Source organism: Schistocerca gregaria, chromosome 8, assembly GCF_023897955.1.
Source record: "Schistocerca gregaria isolate iqSchGreg1 chromosome 8, iqSchGreg1.2, whole genome shotgun sequence".
NCBI classification, from domain to species: Eukaryota; Metazoa; Arthropoda; class Insecta; order Orthoptera; family Acrididae; genus Schistocerca; species Schistocerca gregaria.
Window position 1 is genome coordinate 449,947,011 of NC_064927.1, and position 27,984 is coordinate 449,974,994.

Sequence of the window (27,984 nt, forward strand, 5' to 3'; positions counted from 1 at the left end):
AAGCTAACTGACAGGTGGGTGCGGTATTTTGGGAGGAATGTATGTGCTAGTTTTCGTTGCCTGCGGAAACATGGCTTCAAACATGACGTAAACAAAAATCAAAGACTTTCATCTTTCTTCCTATAACTTAAGGCGCTAATGATTTGTGATCACTGTACAGGCAGTGCAAAGTCGAAGGATGAGTTCGTGTTATAGGTAATCAGAATTTAACTTTTTTTCCTTCTTTTCACAGAATGATGGTGGAATAACGCTTTATGTTGTCTCATTCGTGTTGTTTTAAATAAACTGAAGTTATTTATAGTGTTTTTTGTATGGCCCTGAAACTGAACGTATTTATATATACAGTGTGTAACATTAGACACGGACAGCTATGAGTTCCGGAAACGTAACAGTACGTATGTTGTAATGTTTTACAGTGACAAAATTTAAAATGGCAGAGGCAGAGAAAGGAACAGATACGGGGGCGAGCGAGTCCGTTAGTGAACAAAAATCAGATGCTCCGCAAGTAGACACACTGGATAACATTCTGGACAGTAGGGGCTGATAATTTATTTTGTTTATGTACCTGCCACGATTTGTTTGGTACGGTCAACATCAATTATTTGTGTAACAGGTGCTCTCGAAGATTTTGATAATCCTCCTCCAAACCGAGGAAAATCAACTACTGATGATGCGCCACAGAGCACGTCTTCAGATAATGCACAAGAATTATTGGACAATAGATGGACGGAGGAGTTCATTAAGGAGGCAACGGCTGCCCTAAATCTTGGTGAGGTTTCACTCTTGTGAATAAATGTTGCATTGCTGCATGTCAATCAAAGTGTGAATTAAGAAATTTATTCCGAAATGTTGTTATATGAAACTTTCATGAAATTTTAAAGTGGTTATTATATACCAGATAGCAGCTCGTCGATAAGTGCTGAAGAGTTTGGAGCTACTATACAGAAAATAGCAGAAGCTGCAGGGCAGGCAATATCTGAGGATACATCTGATAGCGATTTCACAGAAACAATATCACGAACATTGAAGAACCTGTCTGAGGGAGCAGACGGACTGCAGGTATGTTGACGTTTGGATGTCCACATAGGACATTAAAGCCAAACACTTGTTTAATCCCTTGTAAGTGTAGACAGTTAAGACTCTATCTTGTAATGATAATCATACATATGTAAATTGTAGATTTTAAAGTGTAATTGATGTACTTCAAACCTAAGATAGGTAGCTACTATCATTCTGTAGAGCTTTTTTCTGTTCGTAAATGGTGAGATGGAAATAAATTGGCTGCTCCCTGTTGTTGTTGAACCACAGCCTTAGTCTCCCTCTCTTTTGTTTACTTATCTGTTTAATAGTGGCAGACCACAGAGAGGAATAATAATTGACGTACCATACCTTCCTTTTTTTCCAGTGTTTTCAAATAAATTTCTCTCTTCACTCAATGTCTGCCACTCATGTAAAGTATTTATTCTGCTGGTCAAGGTGATTTTTGATCCAAGCGCACACAGAATATGATATTTTTCCTGTAAGATTTTCTTTATATTCAATTTTTTGGGTCAACAGAATCACTGATAACAATTGTTGGCTTGGGCCAATATCATAATAACATTGTGGCTTATGATGTCATACAGGCACAAACGGAAATAGAACATAACTCTGTCTTCTCCTCTCTGATTTTTTTTTTTGTTTTTTTTTTTTTTTTTTTGTTTTTCTGCCTACGGTGTCTCATCATGCTCTGCTATGAGGGGTATCCTTCCCAACATCCTACTGTCACCTTACAAAATAGTAGTCTGTCATCTACCTAACGTGTGTAATAGCGTGGATCTTGAGGGTTTCACTTTTGTAGATGGCCCAAATACAACACCTGTAAGATCCATCAAATATACCCATGCCCTTCCCTCGTACAGCAATCAAATCACAAGCATTTCCAATCCAAAGGTAGAGCAGACATCTGTTACCGGCTGTGCACCTATTACTGTGCAACATGAAAGTGAGACAACAATCCCACACCATACTTATGTTCTACATCTACATTCATACTCCACAAGCCACTATGAAAACGGGATAACAATCCCACACCGTACCTGTGTTCTACATCTACATCCATACTCCACAAGTCACCTGACAGTGTGTGGCGGAGGGTACCTTGAGCACCTCTATCGGTTCTCCCTTCTATTCCAGTCTCGTAATGCTCATAGAAAGAAAGACTGTCGGTATTCCTCTGTGTGGGTCTAATCTCTCTGATTTTATCCTCGTGGTCTCTTTGCGATATATACGTAGGAGGGAGGAATACACTGCTTGACTTACTCGGTGAAGGTATATTCTAAAAACTTCAACAACAGCTATGTATTCGCAGCACATTACACTTTTCTACATTGAGATTCAATTGCCATTTCCGGCACCATCAACCAATTCATTGCAGATCCTCGTGCATTTCAGTACAATTTTCCATTATTACAACCTCTCGATATACTGCAGCATCATCCGCAAAAGGCCACTGTGAATTACCGATGTTATCCACAAGGTCATTTATATATATTGTGAATAACAATGGTCCTACGACACTCCCCTGTGGCCCACCTGAAATCATTCTTACTTCGGAAGACTTCTCTCCATTGAGAATGACATGTTCCCACCTACAATAACTTATTTTGTAGTTTCTGTGAACTAGTATCATTCGTCGGTAAGAAGACATAATGATACACATCACTCATCTGGTGTGGTATCTGTCATCACATATTAACCCACGTATACTTGCTGGAACTGTAGCAATTGCCCGACTTCATATGAAAAGTTTGTATCATTTTGAGTCTTTTTTACGTTAATAATAAATTCTTTTCACGCATCTTTTTAATTCCAGGCACTTCGTTAAAGTATGGATTACAGAAGCATCCTTTGACCCATGACATCATCAATATGATATCTCCAATATATCACTATGATGCCACTACATACACACGGGAACAAACACGAAAATACATATAAATAAGACAATAACATCTCCCTCCAAAAATAGAATCAAACTAACAGCACAACCGTGGGAAATAAGGGGTTTTAGGATGGGAATAAACTAAATACATTAAAAAACACACACACACACACACACACAAAAAATCCCAAAACAGGACATGATAAACAAAGAAATAAAAAACAAAATTAAAACATTCTGCTATCCAACAAAAACCCACAGGAATTGGACATTCCCATGACCCATATAACTAAACTGCAATTGTCGATATCATGAAAACAACACCTACAACTACGAAAATTGCAATTGGACATTTCCCTTGACCAGTATAGGTCAACGACAGCTGGTGATACCAGAACACAAATGACAACACCAACACCTACACTTACGAAAACTGGAATCAGATATTTCCCGTGACATATATCAGTCAACCACAACTGTTGTTACGAAAAAACCAACACTTACAACTATTGTTGTTTTTGTTGTCTTAAGTCCTGATTCTGGTTTGATGCAGCTCTCCATGCTACTCGATCCTGTGTAAGGTTCTTCATCTCCCAGTACCTACTGCAACCTATATCCTTCTGAATCTGCTTTAGTGTATTCATCTCTTGGTCTCCCTCTACGATTTTTACCCTCCACGTTGCTCTCGAATATTAATTTGGTGATCCCTTGATGCCTTAGAACATGTCCTACCAATCGATCCCTTCTTCTGGTCAAGTTGTGCCACAAACTTCTCTTCTCCCCAATCCTATTCAATACCTCCTCATTAGTTATGTGATCTACCCATCTAATCTTCAGCATTCTTCTGTAGCACCACATTTCGAAAGCTTCTATTCTCTTCTTGTCCAAACTATTTATCGTCCATGTTTCACTTCCATACATGGCTACACTCCAAACAAATACTTTCAGAAACGACTTCCTGACACTTCAATCTATACTCGATGTTAACAAATTTATCTTCTTCAGAAACGCTTTCCTTCCCATTTCCAGTCTACATTTTATATCCTCTCTACTTTGACCATCATCAGTTATTTTGCTCCCCAAACAGCAAAACTCCTTTACTACTTTAAGTGTCTCATTTCCTAATCTAATTCCCTCAGCATCACCTGACTTAATTCGACTACATTCCATTATCCTCGTTTGGCTTTTGTTGATGTTCATCTTATATCCTTCCTTCAAGACACTGTCCATTCCGGTCAACTGCTCTTCCAAGTCCTTTGTTGTCTCTGACAGAATTACAATGTCATCAACGAACCTCAAAGTTTTTATCTCTTCTCCGTGGATTTTACTACCTACTCCAAATTTTTCTTCTTTCCTTTACTGCTTGCTCAATATACAGATTGAATAACACCAGGGAGAGGCTACAGCCCTGTCTCACTCCCTTCCCAACCACTGCTTCCCTTTCATGCCCCTCGACTTTTATAACTGCCATCTGGTTTCTGTACAAATTGTAAATAGCCTTTCGCTCCCTGTATTTTACCCCTGCCATCTTCAGAATTCGAAAGAGAGTATTCCAGTTAACATTGTCAAAAGCTTTATCTAAGTCTACAAATGCTAGAAATGTAGGTTTGCCTTTCCTTAAGCTATTTTCTAAGATAAGTCGTAGGGTTAGTATTGCCTCATATGTTCCAACATTTCTGCGGGATCCAAACTTATCTTCCCCGAGGTCGGCTTCTACCAGTTTTTCCATTCGTCTGTTAAGAAGTCGCGTTAGTATTTTGCAGCTGTGACTTATTAAACTGATAGTTCGGTAATTTTCACATCTGTCAGCACCTGCTTTCTTTGGGATTGGAATTATTATATTCTTCTTGAAGTCTGAGGGTGTTTCACCTGTCTCATACATCTTGCTCACCAGCTGGTAGAGTTTTGTCATGACTGACTCTCCCAAGGCCGTCAGTAGTTCTAATGGAATGTTGTCTACTCCCGGGGCCTTGTTTCAACTCGGGTCTTTCAGTGCTCTATCAAACTATTCATGCAGTATCGTATCTCCCATTTCATCTTCATCTACATTTCCTTCCATTTCCATAATATTGTCCTCAAGTATATCGCCCTTGTATAGACCCTCTATATACTCCTTCCACCTTTCTGCTTTCTCTTCTTTGCTTAGAACTGGGTTTCCATCTGAGCTCTCGATGTTCATACAAGTGGTTCTCTTTTCTCCAAAGGTCTCTTTAATTTTCCTGTAGGCCTTATCTATCTTACCCCTAGTGAGATAAGCCTCTACATCCTTACATTTGTCTTCTAGCCATGCCTGCTTAGCCATTTTGCACTTCCTGTCCATCTCATTTTTGGGACGTTTGTATTCCTTTTTGCCTGCTTCATTTACTGCATATTTATTTTAAATTCAATATTTGTTCTATTACCCAAGGATTTCTACTAGCCCTCATATTTTTTCCTACTTGATCCTCTGCTGCCTTCACTACTTCATGTCTCAAAGCTACCCATTCTTCTTCTAGTTTATTTCTTTCCCACATTCCTGTCAATTATTCCCTTTCGCTATTGCTGAAACTCTGTACAACTTCAGGTTTAGTCAGTTTATACAGGTCCCATCTCCTTAAATTCCCACCTTTATGCAGTTTCTACAGTTTTAACCTACAGTTCATAGCCCATTGATTGTGGTCATAGTCCACATCTGCCCCTGGAAATGTCTTACAATTTAAAACCTGGTTCCTAAATCTCTGTCTTCCCATTATATAATCTGTCTGAAACGTGTCAGTATCTCCAGGCTTCTTTCATGTATACAACTTTCTTTTATGATTCTTGAACCAAGTGTTAGCTATGGTTAAGTTATGCTCTGTGCAAAATTCTACCAGGCGGCTTTCTCTTTCATTTCTTAGCCCCAGTCCATATTCACCTACTATGTTTCCTTCTCTCCCTTTTCCTACTGCTGAATTCCAGTCACTCGTGACTATTAAATTTTCGTCTGCCTTCACTATCTGAATAATTTTTTTTATTTCATCATACATTTCTTCAATTTCTTCGTCATCTGCAGAGCTAGTTTGCACATAAACTTGTACTACTGTAGTAGGCGTGGGCTTCGTGTGTATCTTGGCCATAATAATGCATTCACTATGCTGCTTGTAGTAACTTACTTGCACTCCTATTTTTTTTATTCTTTATTAAACCTACTCCTGCATTACCCCTATTTGATTTTGTATTTATAACCCTGTATTCGCCTGACCAAAAGTCTTGTTCCTCCTGCCACCGAACTTCACTAATTCCCACTATACCTCACTTTAACCTATCCATTCCCCTTTTTAAATTTTCTAACCTACCTGCCCGATTTAGGGAGCTGACATTCCGCACTCTGATCTGTAGAACACCAGTTTTCTTTCTCCTGATAACGACATCCTCTTGAGTAGTCCCCGCCCGGAGATCCGAATGGGGGACTATTTTACCTCCGGAATATTTTACCCAAAAGGACACCATCATCATTTAACCATACAGTCAATCTGCATGCCTTTGGGGAAAAATTATGGCCATAGTTTCCCCTTGCATTCAGCCATTCGCAGCACCAGCACAGCAAGGCCGTTTTGGTTAGTGTTACAAGGCCAGATCAGTCAATGATGCAGACTGTTGCCCCTGCAACTACTGAAAATGCTGTTGCCCCGCTTCAGGAACCACATGTTTGTCTGGCCTCTCAACAGATACCTCTCCGTTGTGGTTGCACCTACGGTGCGGCTATCAGTTTCGCTGAGGCACGCAAGCCTCTTCACCAACGGCAAGGTCCATGGTTCATGGGGGGAAATGAAACATACTGTAAATAATAACTAATAACAACAAAATCCATCCCAGTTTTTCCATTGTTTGATACTGTGTATGAAATGATATGAAAGTTTTCAGAAAGGTAACTGAGATAATATTGACCTATCAAAAATTTGAATAATAATACTAGTATTGACAATTACTGTTGAGGAAAAGTAAAGAGGAGGATGTCCCATTACAAGTTCTCCTTGTAAACTTAATATAATAGATCAAGTACTTCAAGTTCTGATATTTTTTTGATTTGTGTCAACCTTTCCCTGACATGAGTTAGCAAATTCTCATCTAAATTATTGTCTTGTTGGTTTGTTTTAGTATTTCTTGTACCAGAATTAGCTTTTTGTTGTGTTTTATTTGTGCTCCCAGATCAGTTCTGACTGTTTCATTTTAGTAACTAACTTTCCCAATTTAGCATTTAGGTCTGCCTTAAATGGCTCTTTATCTGCCCGAAATTGTTTACTAAAATTTTTCAGAAATCTTCAAATCCTCTACTTTGTTTCTGGACAATACCGCCACACACTTTAAATAATGATACTTGAACAACACTTTCCCAATTCAAAATAGTTACCAACACTTCAGTAAATTCTACAAAAAAGGGAGGCAGTTTTCACTCAAGATATGACACAAAAGATCGGGAAGGGGGGGGGGGGGTTGCTTAGGAGTAAATACAGCTCACCGAGCTCTGCCATGCAGTACACATCAGAATGTAGACTGTACTGCGCTGCTGCAACTCATTGACATTGTAAAGTAACTGCACAACTACCCCTCATCCTGCTAGCTGTTGTATATTCATTAATCGTATATTAAAACCTGTGATCTTTAGTCAAAGCAACCAGCCATCGATTTTTCATATCAATGTCTTAGTCTTTTACTTGTCTGACATTGGCGATACATTACTTTTTAATGTTTGCCTTTCAGTGTGTAGTATGTGCACTTTCTTTCTTGAAATAATTATTTATCAGATTGTCAAGGGCAATAACACAATTTCACAATAATTTTCTGTATAAATTAGTTTATTCTTCTCAAATAGTTTCATTCAGTAGTTGTTGTTATCATTCTTTTGTGTACAGCTTCTTCCTCTTATTATTCTTTGTGATGTCCATTTGTTTCTTACATAGTTTGAGTTTCCATTACAATTTCCGGCAATCATTTCTGTACTAAGGCACCAAAAATTAGCTGTTCCATTGGATGTTGTATGATTTTATACAGTTCTTGTTACACTTGTATATTCTCAGATGTATGCTCTTGGAAGGCTGTGCCAAAAATCGTATCCAACTGTATTTTTATTGCTGTTAAGAAACTTCTTACGACAATTATAACTAGTCCATCATTTGTATTAATAAAACCATATCTTGACATTAAATATGTACATCATTGTCCTTATCACATCTGTAGCTTCTGTCAGCCATAACGTCCCAACACAGACTCTGAACATAGAATGGAAAATGAAGAGACCATTTCATTTGTCTCTTTACACCGCATAATAACCATTGTCAAAATGATGATTTGCCACATGAAAAAATAGCAAACCCGCACAATATCTGTGCCGTTACTTTCAATATCTCTTGATGATTTTTATTTACAAGAATTGTTCACCAATAATAAGACGCAAGCTTACACAATATTCCTCTGGAGTCGTATATATCACCACAAGCAGTTGGGTTTGAAGGTATGAGTGGGTTGCAGAGTTACAACAGAACATAAGGACAAATGATCCTTAAATTAGTTATATAGGTTAGTCTGAACAATTTGAAAAGCTTGTTTAATGGTGTTGCACCATTTCCAAGTTAATTAGCATAGAAGTTAGACGATCAGGCTGTTACGCACACACATTCAAGCAGCCTGCCAGATACAGTTAGTGTCAGTTGTTCTCATGATGTAGATGATAATAGTGTGCAAAACTGGTCTGCCTTTGGCTCAGGTTCACTTCTTATTACTGTCCCATGTCCGGTTTTTATATTGCTCTCCTGTTTGGTTTTGGGAAGCCAAACAAAGAACCAGTTTGACAACACCATCTCTGGCGGACCATGTGAATTAGCACCCACAACAACCTGATTGGCTAACTTATATGATGATTAAGTCAGAAACATGTCAGTTTTTTTTTTTTTCTGAACAAATATTTCTCAATACAACCTACCCTGCAACACTCTTACAAGCTAGTGAGGCCCATCCAGAGAAAAGATAAGATATGCCTGGATCTTTATCTAAGCCCGAAGGAACTGGTAGCCCCTTTAACCTTCCTGCATTTGTTCCTGTGAGTGTTTTTATTGTGACTCATTATGATGGAAGGCTGAACTGGTTAAGCTTGCTCTCATAACAGAAATCTCTGGTGACATTGGGGGGCGCTCTCTCTCTCTCTCTCTCTCTCTCTCTCTCTCTCTCTCTCTCTCTCTCTCTCTCTCTGTGTGTGTGTGTGTGTGTGTGTGTGTGTGTGTGTGTGTGTGTGTGTGTGTGTGTGTGTGTGTGTGTGTGTCTGTCTGTGTGTGTGTCTGTGTGTATTAAACCAGTCTTACTTTCTTATGTTCACTCCTGTGTTTGGGCAATGTTATATTAAAGACTTTTAAAAATAGTGTTCGTCAGAGGGACTGCATGTTCAGAAACAGTTACTTAAGGTTATTTAGTAAACCCAGTCATGGTCACTTATAAGTTGTTACTTTTTACTTGTGGCTAATTGGTTTTGATCTATTCGAGATTGATCTCTAGTAGATTGAAACAAGTCATCCACAAATAAGAGGTAAAAACTTATATGCAACCACAGCTGTGTTTACTAAATAATTATAATACTATCAGGTCACTGGTTCTTGGAAAAATATTTTTTTTTTAAATATGTTATTTAAGGCTCTACTTGTTTCAAATGCTAATTCCTCCCGTCAAGTATTACAGTTTTTATGTTGTGTTGTGAACCTTTCTAATGCACTTTTACTTCCTTTTTCATGAAACTATCAGAACATTCTGTAAGTAGATCCATACCGGATTTGGCACATATTTAGAGTTCCTAGATATTTCTTTCTATTAAACACAACCGCTCACCTTCCTTCGCCATTACTATTTTTTTCCTTCCTTTTTGCACATCATTTGCACTTAATATTGGGTGTAATTTCTCATGCATATTCATGAAATTATTGCAGCTGTTCTAAATTAATCCTTTAGCTTTATTTAAGTTATCCTGCATATTCCATACTATACATGTTGTACTCGAGCTATTTGGTTAATAATCACAACATGTGTTTTATCTATTTTGTGTAGCCTGCCATCACTCTTAGGTACACTGTTTTCTATTTCCTCCACTCAGTCATCTAGTTTCAGTAATTCACTTAACCTCTCATCAAGCCAAAACATCCATTTTTTTTTTTTTTTTTTTTTTTAGATAGTCTCTCCCCATATAACTCATTTCAGAATGCATTACATCCACTGTTAATTGAATCCTCTCCATTGTCTGCATCAGTGGACTGAATGATTCATTATTAACAGGTGTAGCCACACTTACAGGTTGTACATTTACACAGTTCATAAAACCACTTTACTACTTTGCTTTTGCAATAGCAATCCTTGATTATCAAACTTATTTGCTCACTTGATAACACAAATTATAAAACATCGAATGAATTATTATGCACCCATCAGATGTGTGTAGTTATCATGTGATTAATGCATCAGTAATAATGTGACATTCTGCGCACTCTCACAGTGTACATTGACTATGCGTACAGCCACAACTGATCTGCTCCATCTCCATACTCCGGTTTAATGCAACTTGGTGTGTGTAAAGCGCCCATGGGTTCGCAGTGGATTGACAATGACCTGTAGAGCCAGATGTTGACAGCTGGACAGCTGACGTGGCAGACCTGTCCAAATAAGACTGAGGGCAGTCCATTCTTCACTTTACTTCAAGTTGAATCAACTTCAGATGGGCCACGCTGTTCTATAACTCATCTCACCTCAAAAACCAGTTATTGTAATGTCTTCATTGGTTAGTATTTCCCTTAAATCACCTCTTCTGTAGCTTGCAATTCATTTGGTTCTTACAAATTATCACAAAATGGTTTTAATTTTTTGTTTGTTTGTTAATGTATTTGTACATTAATGCTTGAAACATACACATTAGTTCTTTAGTTTTTGGAGCATTGCTAAGCAGCTGTTTATCGCATCAGTAAATTGTTTCTACATAATTGGTGCATATAATCAAGCTGTTTCTTTGCAAAATTATTTCAGACTTTCAGTGATCATTGCCTTAAACCATCCTTCAGTTTTCTGTTCCATGTACTAAACGTTTCCTCATGGAACGGTATCTACCTGCAATGCCCATACACATTGTCTCCTTGAAGGAAGCTCATTAAATTGGTATAAACTAGGTTTTAGGAATTGGTCTAATAATGTACACTGCACACTTGTATTATTAATCCTGAGACTTCACACATTTATTGCCTCTATCAAACCCCTGCTGACCAGTTCCAGTTGTGACGAAAAATATCCTTTATTGGTAGGTTCTTCCATAATCCCTTTCACTACTACAATGTAGACAACAGAACTATTGAGAATTCTCACTACCCAACTCTAACTTTATAATGTCACAACAGTGGCTGCATACATTACAGTCCTGATGTAACAACACAGATAATATGTATCCAATATTTATACATAGTAAAGGCCAAAAAGGCAGTACATCTACACCTATACACCACAAGCCACCTTGCAGTGTGTGGCACAGGGTACTTTGTGTACCACTCTCACTTCCCCCCTTTCCTGTTCCAGAAGACTGATTGCTGGTAAGCCTCTGTGTGGGCTTGAATCTGTCTAATTTTAACTTCTTGGTCTTTTCACTCTCAAAACTTTGAGATAAACCACAATGTGATCCAGAATGCCTCTCTTTGCAGCATCTGCTACTGGAGTTGGTTGATTATCTCAGTGATGCTTTTGTGCTTACTAAATGTATTTGTAATGAAATGCGTTGCTCTCTGGATATTCATTATTTCGTATATCAATCCTCTCTTGGGCAGTTCCCATATTGATTAGTAGTTTCAAGTATTGGTTGAATGAGGGATTTGTTAAGCTACCCTCTTTGTTGACAGACTACATTTCCTGAAGCCTTTCCAGTGAATCTCTAGCTAGCATCTGCCTTTCCTGCAATTTGTTTTATGTGTTGGTTCCTCTTCAGATTGCTCTGTATGTATACTCTTAGATATTTTATGGAAGGAACTGCTTCCAGTTAATGTTAACCAAATGTATAATCACTCAATAATGGGTGTTTCTATGTATGTATATGCAGTATGTTACATTTGTTTAGGTTGAGTCAATTTCCACTACCTGCACCAACTGTCGGTCCTCTACAGGTCTTCCTGCATTTTGCTGCAGTTTTTGTAGCATTGCAACTTCTGTGGGTACAACAGTATCATCCACAAAAATACTCAGGGAAATTCCAGTGTTGTCTATTATGTAATTTATATATATTGTGAAAAATAATTGACCTATAGTAACTCCCTTCGGCACACCCAAAGTCACGTTTTTGTCTGAAGACTTCTCTCCATTGACCATGGCATGCTGTGTTCTATGTGCTAGAAACCCATCAGTCCAGTCACAAGGTTGGTCTGGTATTCCGTGTGTGTTTAGCTCATTAAGTGGCAGTGTGTAACTGTATCAAATGCCTTACGGAAGTCAAGGAACTTGGCAGCAACCTGGGCGCTGGTATCTACCGCCTTCTGGGTCTCATGGACCAATGGAGTGAAATGAGTTTCACATAATCATTGTCTTACAGAGATTTTCAGTCTCCAGGGGCAAAGTAGGTGGTAGACTTCAGTTTCTTGGTAGAATACTGGAAAAGTGCAATCATTCTACGAGGGAGATCGCTTCAAAATCACTTGGGTAACAAGTTATAGAATACTGCTCAAGTGTGTGGAACCTGTACCAAATAGGACTTACAGGGGATATTGTACGTTCACAGAGCAGGGCAGCACAAATGGTCACAAGTTTGTTTGATCCATGGGCTAGGGTCACAGATATACTGAAACAACTGAACTGGCAGACTATTGAAGATAGACATCAACTATCCTGAGAAAGTCTGTTTACAAAGTTTCAAGAACCAGCTTCAAATAATGACTCTAGGAATATACGACAACTCTCTACATACCACTCACGTAGGGATAGTGAGGATAAGATTAAAATAATTACAGCATGCACAGAGGCATTCAGTCAGTCATTCTTCCTGCGCTGCATACGTGATTGGAATAGGAAGGAACCCTAATAACTGGTACAATGAGCCGTACCCTGCGTCATGGTGGTTTGCAGAGTATAGATGTAGATATAGACCAGAATCGGAACGGATTTTTGCATAACTCAGAATGGTCACAGTCTCCTGACATTGCATGTAGGGATTACCTGTTTGCTAATCTGGTACTGACACTCGCGGAGAGGTGGACGCACCCCCCCTGCGGGTTCGGGGGGAAGAATAGGCCCGCGGTATTCCTGCCTGTCGTAAGAGGCGACTAAAAGGAGTCTCCCAAGTTTCGGCCTTATGTGATGTTCCCCACTTGGGTTTGACCTGCCATTTTCAAAATTTCCGTTGTTAGTGCGTGCCATTTTGGGAAGGATGCCTTACGTGGTGTTTTTCTATTGGTCCATCGTGCACCTCCATCTTGCATGCTATCTATTGTCGTATGGAGGAATTTACACCCCATGTCTTCTGGGTTGCCTCCTCGTCTTGTGCGCAATCCCCTTCTTAGCGCCCACGACAACTGTGGACCCTTTCAACACCTAAAATCCAGCACGGTAGCCAGTCCGTTGTGGTGGGGTCGTCATGTACCCTCTTGGTGGTAGCCCCCTGACCACACAGGGATCGCACTACAGATGCCAGAGCTGTTTCCTCCCCATGCATGCCAAGGAGTATGTGCCCATCTTGTCTGGGGCACGGGGACTCCGGGCAATGGGATATCGGCCAGGTACCCGTTGCTTTGGCTGGGTGGCGCCCTTGGGGGGAGCCCTCGTTCGGAGTAGGTGGCATCTGGGTGGATGTGGTGCGATGAAGCGCAATAAAACTCACCAAGCTGGTGGTCGCACTGCCACCAGCGTCTCTAAGCGAGGCAGAATTGAATTCGATGCTCCACAATATGATCCTCAGTCGTTCCCCTCGTTGGCTGCGCCGTGGGAGGGACGCAGATCTAGTGCCAAGCAGGAGCCTTATGTACCACAATACCTTGTCTGCAGCAGGACTGATGGTGACTCCTTTCTTTCGACAAAGCCTATGTTTTTTGTGGAACACCTGGAGGATAAGTTTGGGGAAGTGGCGGGGTTGTCTAAAATGAGGAGTGGGTCCATCCTCCTCAAGACGTCCTCCCCAGCCCAGTCACGGGCGTTGCTCTTGTGTGATAACCTGGGAGATGTCCCTGTTACCGTCACTCCCCACAGTAGCTTAAATATGGTCCAGGGGATTATTTACCATCGCGACCTCTTGTTACAGTCCGATGACGAGCTGAGAGCTGACTTTGAACGACGTGGTGTGCATTTTGTCCGTCGTCTGCACAGAGGACCCAAGACCAAAAGGGTGGCCACCGGTGCCTTTATCTTGGTCTTCGAGGGTGCTGTATTGCCTGAGAAGGTCAAGGTAATGGTTTACCGTTGTGACGTCAAGCCATACGTCCCTCCCCCGATGTGGTGCTTCCAGTGCTGGAAGTTTGGGCATATGTCCTCCTGTTGCCCATCCAGCGCCACATGTCGAGATTGTGGACGCCCCTCTCATCCCGATTCTCCATGTGCGCCTCCTCCTGTCTGTGTCAACTGTGGGGAACACCACTCTCCATGCTCGCCGGACTGCCCCGTTCTTCATAAGGAGCGGAAGATTATGGAATTTAAGACCCTGGACCGGCTTACTTATCGCGAGGCAAAACTGAAATTTGAAAGGTTGCATCCTGTCCCTCTTCAAACTTCTTATGCTGCAGCCACGTTAACGTCGCCCTCGCGGGCGGCAGTTGTCGCCTCCTCTGTGCCGCCTTCAGTGGGCCCTCGGGGCCGTACATCCCTGTCTGCCCCCCTCGTGTCTGGGGACAAGCCTTCCTCTGTTGCCCCCTTAGCAGTTGGGGGCAAATCCCCTTGTGTCACTCCCCCCGCACATGCTTCAGGAGTGACATCTGCTCCAAAACCAGGGGGCTCGATCCCTCCCCCTCCCCCTCCTCCTCCGCCGGCGTCGTCTCTGCCGGCTCCTCTCTCGTGGAAGGGGTCCCTCGGGGCCCTCCCTTCTTCCGTTTCTTCTGCTACCCTGCCGGATGTCAGCCAGTGGCTGAAGGTTCCTCCACCTGCTGGTCGTAGGGCTTCTGCGTCATCGTCAGCCTCTGATGCTCCTTCAGAGAAACTCTCCCAGCCCTCTAAGCCAAAGGACAGACGTGAGAAGAAGGAATGGAACATGTCCAAGAAGGACACTCCGGCAGTTTCAGTACCGCCTGCTGTCAATAGCTCTGGCTCTGGGGATGCGGTGGAGATCCTCGCCTCTGCCGCGGATCTCGCCCTCACGGAACCATCGGGGGCATCTCCTATGGACACAGCTGACTCTCGCCCAGTGGCGGCCGTTGACTCTGCGGCGCCGTCTGCCTCTTAGTCGCCTTCACGCCCTCCCAGTCCCTTCCTGCTTCCATTCTCCAGTGGAATTGCGGCGGTTATTTCCGCCATCTGCCTGAGCTCTGGATGCTTCCGAGTGTTTCCCTTTTCTCTGCATTGCTCTTCAGGAAACTTGGTTTCCAGCAATGCGGACCCCTGCCCTTCATGGTTATCGGGGATACTATAAGAACCGCGCTGACTGTCAACGAGCTTCAGGTGGAGTTTGCCTCTTTGTTCACCACTCTGTCTGTAGCTCGCCAGTACCCCTTCTGACGCCTTTAGAGGCAGTCGCTGTCAGGATTGAGCTCTCGCCGGCTATTACTGTTTGCTCTGTTTACGTTCCTCCGTATGGGCAGCTCCCCCGGCATGTCTTGGCTGCGCTGCTGGCTCAACTCCCGCCGCCATTGCTGCTTCTGGGCGATTTCAATGCCCACAACCCTCTATGGGGTGGGACTGTCTCCGATGACCGCGGTCGCGCTGTGGAGCATGTGCTGGCTCAGCTCGACCTTAGCCTCTTGAACACCGGTGCTCCCACGCATTTCAGTGTGGCCCATGGCTCGTTCTCGGCCATCGATCTCTCTCTTTGCAGCCCCGGACTTGTCCCATCCCTTCACTAGAGAGTGCATCCTGACCTGTGTGGTAGTGACCATTTTCCCATCTATTTGTCACTGCCCCAGTGTCATTCTTCTGGGCGCCTGCCCCGCTGGGCTCTCAACAGGGCTGACTGGCCAGCTTTTACTTCCGCTGCCACCATTGCTTCTCCCCCACAGGGTGACATTGACGAGGTGGTCCGTGTCTTGACCTCGTCAATTATTTCTGCGTCCGAGACTGCCATCCCCCGCTCTTCTGGACTCCCTCGGAGGAAGGCTGTCCCCTGGTGGTCGCCGGAGATTGCTAAGGCTATTCGCGACCATAGGCGGGCTCTCCAGCATCATAAGCGGCACCCGTCTCTGGAGACCCTCATCGCCTTTAAGAAGCTCCGTGCCTTGGCCCATCGTCTTATTGCACGGCGTAAGCAGGAGTGCTGGGAGAGGTACGTTTCATCCTTGGGCTCCCGTGTCTCCCCATCGCTCGTGTGGTCCCGCATCCGGCGGATTTATGGATACCAGACCCCTATGGGTGTCCCTGGAATCTCCCTGGACGGCTCTGTCTGCATGGACGCTGCCACCATTGCTGACCACCTTGCCACGCACTTTGCTACAAGCTCTGCGACTGCAACTTACCCTCCTGCCTTTCGCTCTCTAAAGGAGCGCACCGAGCGGACGTCGTTATCATTCCACACACGTCGTTCTGAAAAATACAATGCTCCTTTCAGCGAGAGGGAATTCCTCGCTGCCCTCGCCGATTGCCCTGATACAGCGCCAGGACCGGACTGCATCCACGCGCAGATGCTGAAGCATCTCTCCGGGGACTGCCAGAGACACATCCTCACCATCTTTAACCGCATTTGGAGCGAGGGCGTGTTCCCGTCGCAATGGCGAGAGGGTGTTATCGTCCCCGTCTTGAAGCCCGGTGCGGACCCTCTGGCGGTGGACAGCTATCGTCCCATTACCCTCACCAACGTTTTGTGCAAATTGCTCGAACGTATGGTGGGGTGGCATTTGTGTTGGGTCCTAGAGTCGCGCGGTCTCCTCGCTCCATCCCAGGGTGGCTTCCGTCAGGGCCGGTCTGCTGCGGACAATTTGGTGCGGCTGGAATCTGCTATCCATACGGCCTTTTCCCGCCGTCAGCATCTCGTTGCTGTATTTTTTGATCTGCGGAAGGCATATGACACAACATGGAGGCATCACATCCTTGCTACGTTGTGCGAGTGGGGTCTTCGTGGTCAGCTCCCAGCTTTTCTTCAAAACTTTTTATTGCGCCACTCTTTCCGGGTTCAAGTCGGTGCCGCCTCTAGTTCATCTTATATACAGGAAAATGGGGTCCCACAGGGCTCGGTGTTGAGCGTTTCTTTATTTCTAGTGGCCGTTAATGGTCTGGCTACAGCCGTGGGCTCGTCGGTGTCTCCTTCTTTGTATGCCGACGACTTCTGCATCTCATTCAGCTCAATGACTACAGGAGTCGCCGAACGCAGCCATTCGCAAGGCGGCATCATGGGCTCTGACTCATGGATTTCAGATCTCTGCGGCCAAGACTCGAGTTATGTACTTCTGCAGGAGTCGGACGGTCCACCCTCATCCGGAACTTTACTTCGACGGTCACCTACTTAAAGTGGTGGACACTAGTCGCTTCTTAGGACTCGTCTTTGATGCCCGGCTCACATGGGTTCCTCATATTACTCAGCTGAAGCAAAAGTGCTGGCGGCACCTGAACGCCCTCTGCTGTCTGAGCCATGCGTCTTGGGGTGCAGATCGCAGCACGCTGTTGCGATTGTACAGAGCCCTTGTGCAGTCCAGGCTTGATTATGGGAGCCTGGCCTATGGGTCTGCTTCACCCTCAGTGTTGACGTTGTTGGACCCCATACACCACTGTGGGGTTCGGCTTGCAACTGGCGCTTTCCGTACGAGCCCCGTGGATAGTCTGCTGGTGGAGGCCGGGGTTCCCCCGCTGCGGATTCGCCGCCACCGACTGCTCGCCGACTATGCTGTCCACGTGCATTGCTCACCGGGCCATCCCAATCATCGCCTGCTTTTCCCTGCCAGGGTCCTCCCTCTGCCCGACCGGCGACCTAGGTCTGGGCTTTCCATTGCTGTCTGCGTCCAGTCCCTGCTGTCGGAACTGGGGTCGTTCCCTCTTCTGCCGCCCTTCCGGGCCTGTGCATCCACACCTCCCTGGTGTATGACCCGTTCGTCCGTCCGCCTGGACTTGGCACGGGAACCCAAGGACTTAGTTCCGCACGTGGCCCTCCGTCACCGTTTTCTTGCGCTTGTCGCCTCATTTTCAGGCTGTGAGCCTGTCTACACTGATGGTTCCCTGGTGGATGGTTTTCCTGCCTACGCTTTTGCTCACGCTGCCCATGTTGAACAGCGCTCCTTGCCGGCTGGCTGCAGTATTTTTACTGCAGAGCTGGTGGCCATATTGCGCGCTATGGAGCATATGCGTTACTGCTCAGGTACGTCCATCGTCATCTGCAGTGACTCCCTGAGCAGCCTCCAGGCTATTGACCGCTGCTATACCTCTTCTCCTCTGGTATCCTTTATTCAGGAGTCTGTTTTTGCCATTACCCGCTCTGGTCGTTCGGTGGTCTTTGTTTGGATGCCAGGTCACGTTGGCATCCCAGGGAATGAACGTGTAGACAGGCTGGCCAAAGGGGCGGTCGAAGCCCCCACTTTAGCGATCGGCCTCCCGGCTCATGATTTGCGGCTGGCGTTGCGCCATAAGGTGCTTCAGATGTGGCATGACGAGTGGTGTAGCCTGACTTCTCCGAATAAACTGCGGGCTGTTAAGGAGACGACCGATGTGTGGCGGTCCTCCCTGCGGGCTTCTCGCAGGGACTCTGTCATCCTGTGTCGGCTCCGCATCGGCCATACCTACCTGACGCACAGACATATTTTGCGTCAGGAGGATCCCCCCCTGTGTCGGTGTGGGTCCCGGTTGACGGTCGCCCACATTTTGTTGGAGTGTCCCCGCCTGCGCACCCTCCGGCAGACTTTTATTAATCTCCCGGGGACGTTGCCTTTGGTTTTATGCGACGATGCCTCCATGGCTGACGACGTTTTAAATTTTATCCGTGGTAGTCCTTTTTATGGTTCCATTTAGGGGGGACCTGTCCCTTTCCCTTTCTGTGTATCTTGTCCTCGAGTGTCTCATTGGTTGCAGATTTTAATGTGTGTATTCGTATGGTTGACTCTTTCCCAATTTTTGTTCCCATGGTCAGTCAACCAGTCTCCGGCGCTCTTCTTTTCTTCCGTTTCTTTCTGTCCAGTGTTCGTCTGTACTCTTCTTGTCTCTAGTGTTCGCTACCACATTGGTGTTCTTTCAGTGACTGGGGGGAGGGGCGTCTCCTCCCCCTTGGGGTTTTACCTGCTCCGTAAATTTTGTTTCGCCTGTTTTTGGAATTGGGGACTGATGACCTTAGCTGTTTGGTCCCCCTTAAACATCCCAACAACAACAACAACAACAAGAACAACAACAAGGTGGACGCAGTGATAGCAGACTATTGTGTGCCATATAAAGATTGGTGTATGAACATATCATGCTTTTGGAAACTGTGAGGATCACAATGAAAGTAGTGGCAGTTGTCCTTAAATCTCTTAATACTTATTTTTTAGACAAACCAAGTACCTTGTCATAATCTATGGACTTTTCTCTTGCTTTTATATGTAGCATCTAATTCTTTCCAGATGTTTTTCCCATCACTCTACGAGTTTGATAAGGGTCTTACAATAGAACTTACTACCCCCACCCACCGTTGGGACCGGAGGTTAGAATAGGCCCGAGGTGTTCCAGCCTGTCGTAAGAGGCGACTAAAAGGAGTCTCAGGCATTTCGGCCTTTATGTGATGGTCCCCTGTAGTGTTTGACCTCCATTTTTCAAAATTTTCCATAAAAGTGAGCCAATTGTGGAAGGGCGCCTTACATGGTGCATAGTGTCCATCATGCGCTGAGACCTCTCGCATCCTTCGTTGTCATGGATCTGCACTTCTGCTCATTCTCCAACTGTTGGTTGAGGTCATCCTCTTGGGTGCATATTTTTCCATGAACTGTGCAGTATCATTTTCTGCGTTGATGATGATAATGGACTTGTTTACTTGGTTGCACCTGATAACCACACGGTAGCCAGCCCATTGTGGTGGGGCCGCCATGTACCCTGTTGGTTGTAGCCCCCTGACCACACAGGGACTGCTATGCTGATGCCTGCACCGTTAACTCCTCACATATGCCGATGAGTAGATGTCCGCCATCCTAGGGCATCGGGACTCCCAGCAATGGCCATCCTGCCAGGGGCCCTTGCTGCGGATATGTGACGCCCGTGCGGAGGGGCACTTGTTTGGAGTGGGTGGCATCAGGGCGGATGACAAACCATGAAGCATAGTACATCATCTCTTGCTGGTGGTCAAACACCAGCAGCCTCTTAGTGGACAAGGTGTAACTTCAGTTCTAAGAAATACGACCGCAAATCATTCCCCCTCCTGGCCTCACTATGGGAGGAATGCCAGGCTAATGATGGCAGCGAAGCTTGTTTACCCTGGTACCTCGTATGTACAGGAGTTGTCAATGAAACCTCAGTTTTTTGTGGAGCATTTAGAGGACAAGTTTGGGGAGATGGAGGGCTTTCCAAAATGCGGTCAGCGTCTGTCTTGATCAAAAATATCCCTCTCCTGATGAGATGCTTTAAGTGCTGGAAGTTCGGCCATGTCTTCCCGATGTACTTCCAGCATTAAATGTCGAGATTGTGTACGTCCTTCAAATCCCAATACCCCCTGTGCCCCGCTCCTATCTCTGTCGACTGTGGAGAGCACCATTCACCTTGCTTGGCAGACTACAGGATTCTCCAGAAAGAGGCTAAGAGAGACTATCAGAGGCTACATCCTGTGGATATGACGTCAAACTACACTGCCGCTACGACAAAGGTTCTACTATCTTCCGTTCTGCCATGTGTAGTTGGCTCTCAGAGCCATCAGACTCCATCTGCCCCCTTGATGGTGGAGGGCACTTCCCTCCCTGTTGCTCCTGATCAACCTACCAACCTACTTCAGGAGCAACCCCTCACCAACACCCCCTCCCCCCCCCCCCCCCCCTTGCACTCGTACAACAATCGGGGACGTCAATCCCCACTTCACAGCTGGGGAAGCGTAAGTCTTCTTTTGCTCCTCTCGCCAGGAAGGGATCCCTTGGGTCACTCCCTTCCCAGGTTCCTACCACTGGCAAAGTTGACACCCGACAGTGGCTGAAGCAACCATAGGTAGCTGGTTGCAGGGTTTCACGGTCCTCCTCAGTCCCTGAGACAGTCAGTGAAACCCTTCCAGCTGGGCAAACCTAAGGAGCAGTGCGAGAAACCTAAAAGGAAAAAGACCCCCAAGAAACAAGCCGGTGCCTTCCATAGTTCCCCCCCATGTACAGGAGAATGGTGTTCTGCAGGGCTCCTTATTGTGTCCCTATTTTAAGTGGCTGTTAACAGTCTAGCAGGAGCTGTAGGAGCGTCGGTCTCACGTTCTCTGTATGCGGATGACTTATGCATTTCGTACTGCTCCTCCAGTACTGGTGTTGCTGAGCGGCACCTGCAGGGAGCCATTCACAAAGCACAGTCATGGGCTCTTTCCCATGGCTTCCAGTTTTCAGCCACTAAGTCGTGTGTCACGCATTTCTGTTGGCGTCGCACTGTTCATCCAGAATCAGAACTTTACCTTAATGACTATCCACTCACTATATTGGAGATGTATCGAATCTTAGGACTGGTTTTAGATGCCCAATCGACTTGGCTACCTCACCTTCGTCCGTGTCATCTTAAGTGAAAGTTCTGGCAGCACCTCAATGCCCTTTGCTGTCTGAGCAACACCAACTGCGGTGCAAATCGCTCTACGCTGCTGCAGCTCTACAAAGCCCTTGTTCAATCGCACCTTGACTATGGGAGTGTGGTTTGTGGTTCGGCGGTGTCCTGAGCATTGCGTTTACTCAGCCCAGTGCACCACTGTGGCGTTCGCGTAGTGAGGAGAGCCTTTGGAACACTTCCAGTGACCAGTGGCCTGTTGGAGGCCGGAATCCCTCCATTGAAGGTTGGGCGTGCACAACTGCTTGCCAGTTATGTTACACACCTTCATAGTTTTCCTGCACATCTGAATTACTGTCTCCTTTTCCCAATCACGACAGTTCATCTCCCGCATCAGTTGCCCAGGTCACTGCTTACGATTTTGGTTCGCATCCAGTCCCTTCTGTCTGAACTGTGTTCCTTCCTGTTACCATCTTTCCTCGAGGTCTATTCACATACATCTCCATGGTGTACACCTAGGCCGCAGATTCTTCTGGACCTTTCGCATAGAAAGGAAAAAATATTGAGCAGAGTGGGAGCCAGTACACAGCCGCTTTTCACAGCAAATGGGTCACATGTGATTCCGTCAAAGACCACAGCACCTTTCACAACTTCGTGAAAAGCCATGATCATCTTTAAGAGCTTTGGAGGACACTCTATCTTCAAAAGTACTGCATACAGTCCTCTGCTGACTGTGTCGAAAGCCTTCTTTAGGTCGATAAAGGCAATGAACAGATGAGTTTTCTGCTCGCAACGCTTTTCCTGAATTTTCCAGAGTTTGAAGACCGTATCAACTGTAGATCGTTAGGGACGAAACCTACATTGTTCGTCAGGGTATATGCACTTGGCAAGCTTCTGAAGTCTGTCCAACACTACACAGGCAAATGTTTTTCCAGCTATACTCAGAAGTGAGATTCCATGGCGACAGTTGCAATCGGCACGATCACCTTTTACCTTTGTATAAAATAATGATATTGGCATTGCGTATGTCTTGCGCCACAGTACCCCCAGCCCAACATTTCAGTAAGGGGTTGAAAAGCAGTGGAAAACATGGCTTAAGGTTTACAATTTCTGTAGAGATGTTGTCTTTGTCAGGGCTCTTTCCACTTTTAAGCTGTGCAATTGCTCTTTGAAGCTCCTCCGTAGTAGGCAAGACGTCCAAATCGTGGTAAGGTGTTGTCTGAGTAATTTTATCCATTGCATTTGGACTAATGTTGGTGGGATGTGATTAGAGGCTGGAGTAATGTTCTACCCAACAATGCAGTTGACGATTTTGACTTGTGATGACTTTTCCATCCATTACCTTGAGTGGTATGCTCTTCTTTTGAATGGGTCCAATGGCGTGTTTGATGCCCAAGTATGCACCACCAATGTTGCCGCATTGAAACACTCCTGTATAACAGTGCAAAGTTGCTTCCAATAGGAACTGACGCAGTTGCGGCCAGTGCATTGAACAGCTGCCTTTGCTTTGCTTAGCCTCGGTGTGTAGAATTGCATGGGTTTTTGTGCGAGATGACAGTGGCCTGACACTTCGTCTCAAGGAGTGGTTTCACGACATCTACATTCTCGATGATCCAATCCGGGGATTTTGCTTCCAGATTACTGAACACATTTTCAGCCATAATGGTAAGAAGCGATTTTACCTTTTGACAGTCTTCAGAAATAGGAGCGGCCGAGTCTCAGGGATCCACCTCTTTTCATGTCTTCTGACGAAATACTTCTACTGCAGCAGTGTTTCTTGTTTTGTTTTTCAAGGTGTTCTGGCCGAGTGAAACTTTAGTCATGAAGTTCACTATTGTCGCTACTAGTGCATGATCTGTGTCACAGTCTGCACTAAGGAAAGACCGTTTATGAAAATGGTAAGGCAGATCTTTCCATTTAGTTAGAATAAGATCTAATTGGTGCCAATGTTTTGAGCTGGGGTGCATCCAAGAAACCTTGTGGTTCAGTTTGCCTTTAAAGTATGTATTGGTGACACAGAACTGATATTTTGCACAGAATTCAAGCAACCACAGACCGTTTTCATTCATCTTGCCCAATACGTGTTTGCCTAGGCAGTCAGTCCAAGAGGCAAAATCACCACCAATATGAGCATTGAAAGCACCAAGGTTGCATAGACGGTCCCTGGAGTGCATTCCTTGTACCACATCATTGAGTTGTTCATGAAACTGATCCTAGGCATCTGCAGCTGAGGTAAGTCTTCATGCATATACATATATCAGCATCAGTGGTCCACTATTTGTTGTGAAACACAAAGTCATAATGCATTCCAAGATCCCAATCAGATATTCGACACAACACAGCAAGTCATTGTGGGCAGCAAAACCGATTCCATGCTGTCTGGGTCTAGCAACATCTTTGCCTTTCCAGAAAAAAGTTTAGTTTTTTCCCCCCAATTGAGCCTTCTGGTATCCTGGTTTCCTGCAGTGCTGTTATGGCGACATTGAGACTGACTAGCTGAAAGTCAATAGCAGCCATTTTGTGAAGCTCTTGTGAGGTTCCAAAGGTGTCCGGGAAGCCTTGCAGCATAGTGCGGATGTTCCATGTACAAAAGCGTAATAAAATATCTTTACTTTTTATTTTATTTTCATTTTTTTTTATTTTTGTAGCCGCAAGTGTCGATATTACAGTGACAACTTCTAGCAGTGCCAGTCTTCCATACACCCAGTGGAACAATCGGCACCAGGACGGGCCAGTACCTAACTGGCTTGGGGCTGTTCAGCTTGAAGCAGACAGTGACTGACCAGTGGACCTACGATGGACCCTCCCACTGGCAGTAGCAACCCTGGCACCCTCTCCTACACCTATTAGAGCGAGCTTATGACTGGTAACTGCCACTGTCCATGTTGTTTTCACATGGATGGAGTGTCCTCTCCATGGATACTACTGCACCTTGGATGCAGATTTTAGGTGATGGTGAGCTTGCTCACTACTCGTGCAAGCCTCTTGGCCAAGCTTACTGGTTCCACATGAGCGAAAATAAGTGACGTGCGAAGTCAGGTTGGCTGCATGCAATTGTCACTCATTTCCAGTTGGACCGTACTTGCACCTAACATTAGTGCCGATTCCAGGTTTCAATTTGGAGTTGTCCCTCTCCTATTCGGATGGCATGCCAGTGGTATTGAAGTCCATATCTCCAAAGACAAGAGATGGGAAACAGGATATGGATAAGAGGAAAGAAAGGGCATTGTGAGACACGCTTTGTCTGGTTTCTAGGGAAAATGAATGCACTATTGTAATCAGCATATGAATAATTTTAGTCTGGATAATAAATATACAGGAAGCATCATATGATAAATGTTTTGAAACATTCAAGCATATATTACATTTGCACAAGTAGATCAAAGTTGAAATTGAGCAAGAAAAAAAATAACTAACTGGAGTGTAATCATATATGGGGTGGTTCCATCTTCATATGCTGTACACCGTATGACTACTGCAATTGCATACGGCTTGTTTATGTTCTACTAATTATGCTATTGCGTCTTTGCTTCTCTGCATCAGTTAAATTCGTAACATATTTTGTTGTAAATATATTCTCCCTTTTTAGCTCATATCTTGTTCCTGCAGAATAACAAATTCTTCATGACCATAAATTCTTCATTTTGCATTTTCAAAACATCACCATTCCTGTAGTCACTACTTACGAGCATCATCGATTCTCCATGGGAAGGTTTGAATGTTATGCAAATTGTAAAAAATCTGTGCCTTCAAGTAATTGGCTTGTTTGCTTGATTAGAACTTGGACAACACAGGGATATCAGATTCTAAGCCAGCAGGTTTACTCGCAATTTGTTCTGCCATCTAGGAATTCAACCAGTTATGTTTCTGATTACAATAAGAAAATAAATTATTGTGGTATGCCCCTGGGGGTTAGAGTAAGCCCGAGGTATCCCTGCCTGTCGTAAGAGCTGACTAAAAGTAGTCTCAACTTTTCTGCCCTATGAGTTCAGGTCCCATTTTATGGTTTGACCTGCCACTTTCCAAATTCTGCAGAAGTGCGGATTATATGGGGAAGGACGGCTTTCGTGGTGCATGAGTTATCCATAGTGCCCTTAGATTCGATCTCCTGAACCTCTTGTCTTGGCTTTGCGTCTCCTCTTGCAATTCAACTATTTGGGCGAGGACACTTTCTGGGGTATGTCGTCTTCTTCCATTGTCTCGTGTCCTCTTTCTCCCCCATGACAGTATTGGATTTATCTGTGCCCAATATCCAGCATGGTAGCCAGTCCATTGTGGTGGGGCTGTCATGTACCCATTTGGTGGTAGCCCCCTGTCAACACAGGTGTCTGTCTTCCTGGGCCATCAGGACTCCTGGCAGCAGCCATCATGCCAGGTGGCTTTTGCTGTGGATGGGTGGCGCCCATTGGGAGAGCCCATGATCAGAATGGGTGGCATCAGGGCAGATGACTTGCAATGAAGTGGACTAAGTCATCTCTTCCTGGTGATTGTATGGTGTCTCTAAGAAGGGCAAGATTGAGTACAATGCTGACAGGTATGACCCTAGATCATTTCCCGCCATTGCAATACCATGGGACTACGGAAAGAAGCCTCAATTTTTTGTTGAACATCTTTACGATAAGTTTGGGGAAGTGACAACACTGTCCAAGATGAGAAGCAGTGCAGTCTTGAATCGGACAGCATCCCCAGCCCAATCCTGGGCATTACTTGCTTGTGACCAGCTGGGTGATATTCCTGTTGGCATCACTCCCCATAAAAGCCTCAACATGGTCCAGGGGATTATTTTCCATTGCGACCTCCTATTGCAGTCTGATGACAAGCTCCGCGCCAATCTAGAATGGCGAGGTGTTCATTTCATCCGACGCATTTACCGGGGACCCAAAGACAACAGGGTTGCTGCCAGTGCTTTCATCTTGGCCTTTGAGGGTGATTCATGGCCTGAAAAGGTCAAAGTGATGGTTTACCGTTGTGACATTACACCATAAGTCCCTCCCCCTATGCAGTGCTTTAAGTGCTGAAGTTCGGGCTCATGTCTTCCCACTGCACTTCAGCACATGTCGAGACTGCGGACATCTACTGCTTCCACATACTGCATGTGTGCCACCTCCCACTTGTATCGACTTTGGAGGCCAGCACTCCCCCTGCTTGCCAGACCTGCTTAGTAGTCCAAAAGGAGTGGAAAATCATGGAGTACAAGACCCTGGACCGGTTGACATACCAAGAGGTTAAACGTATATGTGAATGATTACACCATTTGGTTGATGTCCACATATGCTGCAGCTACATTACCATCACTGTCATAAGTACCAGTCGTACCACACTCTGTGCCACGATCAGTGGGCCCTCCAGGCCTCCAGATGGTGCAGTACCCCTGAATGCATTGGCTGCACTGATTCATCAACTCCCTAAACCGTTCCTACTTTTGGGAGATTTCGATGCCTATAACCCCTTGTGGGGTGGCACCACACTTGCTGGCCAATGCAGAGATGTCAAAACTTTTCTGTCTCAACTCTACTTCTGCCTCTTAAATACAGGGCCCCCCACACATTTCAGTGTGGCTCATGGCACTTACCCGGCCATTAATTTGCCCCTATGCAGCCCAGGACATCTCCTATCTGTCCACTGGAGAGCCCACAATGACTTGTGTGGTAGTGATCACTTTCCCATCTTCCTGTCACTCCCCCAGCCCCATTCCTCTGGAGTCTACTAAGATTGGCTTTAAACAGGGCAGACTGGGAAGCTTTCACCTTTGCTGTCACTGTTGAATCTCTCGCACATGGTACCATTAATGTGGTAGTCGAGTGTCACTAGAACAATCATTTCTGCGGCCTAAAATGTGATCCCTTGTTCTTTATGGTGCCCCCGGTAAAAGTCAGTACCTTGGTGGTCGGCGGAAAGTTCTGAGGCCATTAAAGAGTGTTGGCAAGCTCTTCAGCAACATAAGATGCACCCTTCCTTAGAGCACCTAATAGCTTTTAAATGGCTCTGTGCCAGCATTCACCAGCTTATAAAAAGATGGAAACAGGAATGTTGGTAGAGGTACGTCTTCACCATTCAGTGCCATACACTACCTTCTCAAGTCTAGACGAAAATCAGAAGTGTTTGTGGGTACCAGGCCCTGACAGGTGTCACGACATTAACATCAATGGTGTGTTATCTACCGACACATACTTAATTGCCGAGCACTTCGCTGAGCACTATGCTCAAGCCTCTGCTTCGGAAAATTATCCCCCAGCATTTTCACCTTCAAATGGTGGATTGGAAGAAAAGCCCTCTCATTCACTGAACTTCACAGTGAACCCTATAAAGCT

General features: G+C 44.9%; 1 protein-coding gene across 1 annotated transcript in view; it reads left to right on the top strand.

Annotated features, from left to right (window-relative positions):
• Positions 1 to 106: 106 nt before the first annotated feature.
• LOC126284760 (peroxisomal biogenesis factor 19) overlaps positions 107 to 27,984 on the top strand; it is a 54,351-nt gene continuing 26,473 nt past the window's right edge. Inside the window, exons 1-4 of the mRNA XM_049983919.1 lie at positions 107 to 195; positions 417 to 533; positions 614 to 769; positions 899 to 1,059. Coding sequence (XP_049839876.1) covers positions 431 to 533; positions 614 to 769; positions 899 to 1,059 — 420 coding nt within the window. The 5' untranslated portion in view covers positions 107 to 195; positions 417 to 430. The remainder of the gene's footprint in view (positions 196 to 416; positions 534 to 613; positions 770 to 898; positions 1,060 to 27,984) is intronic.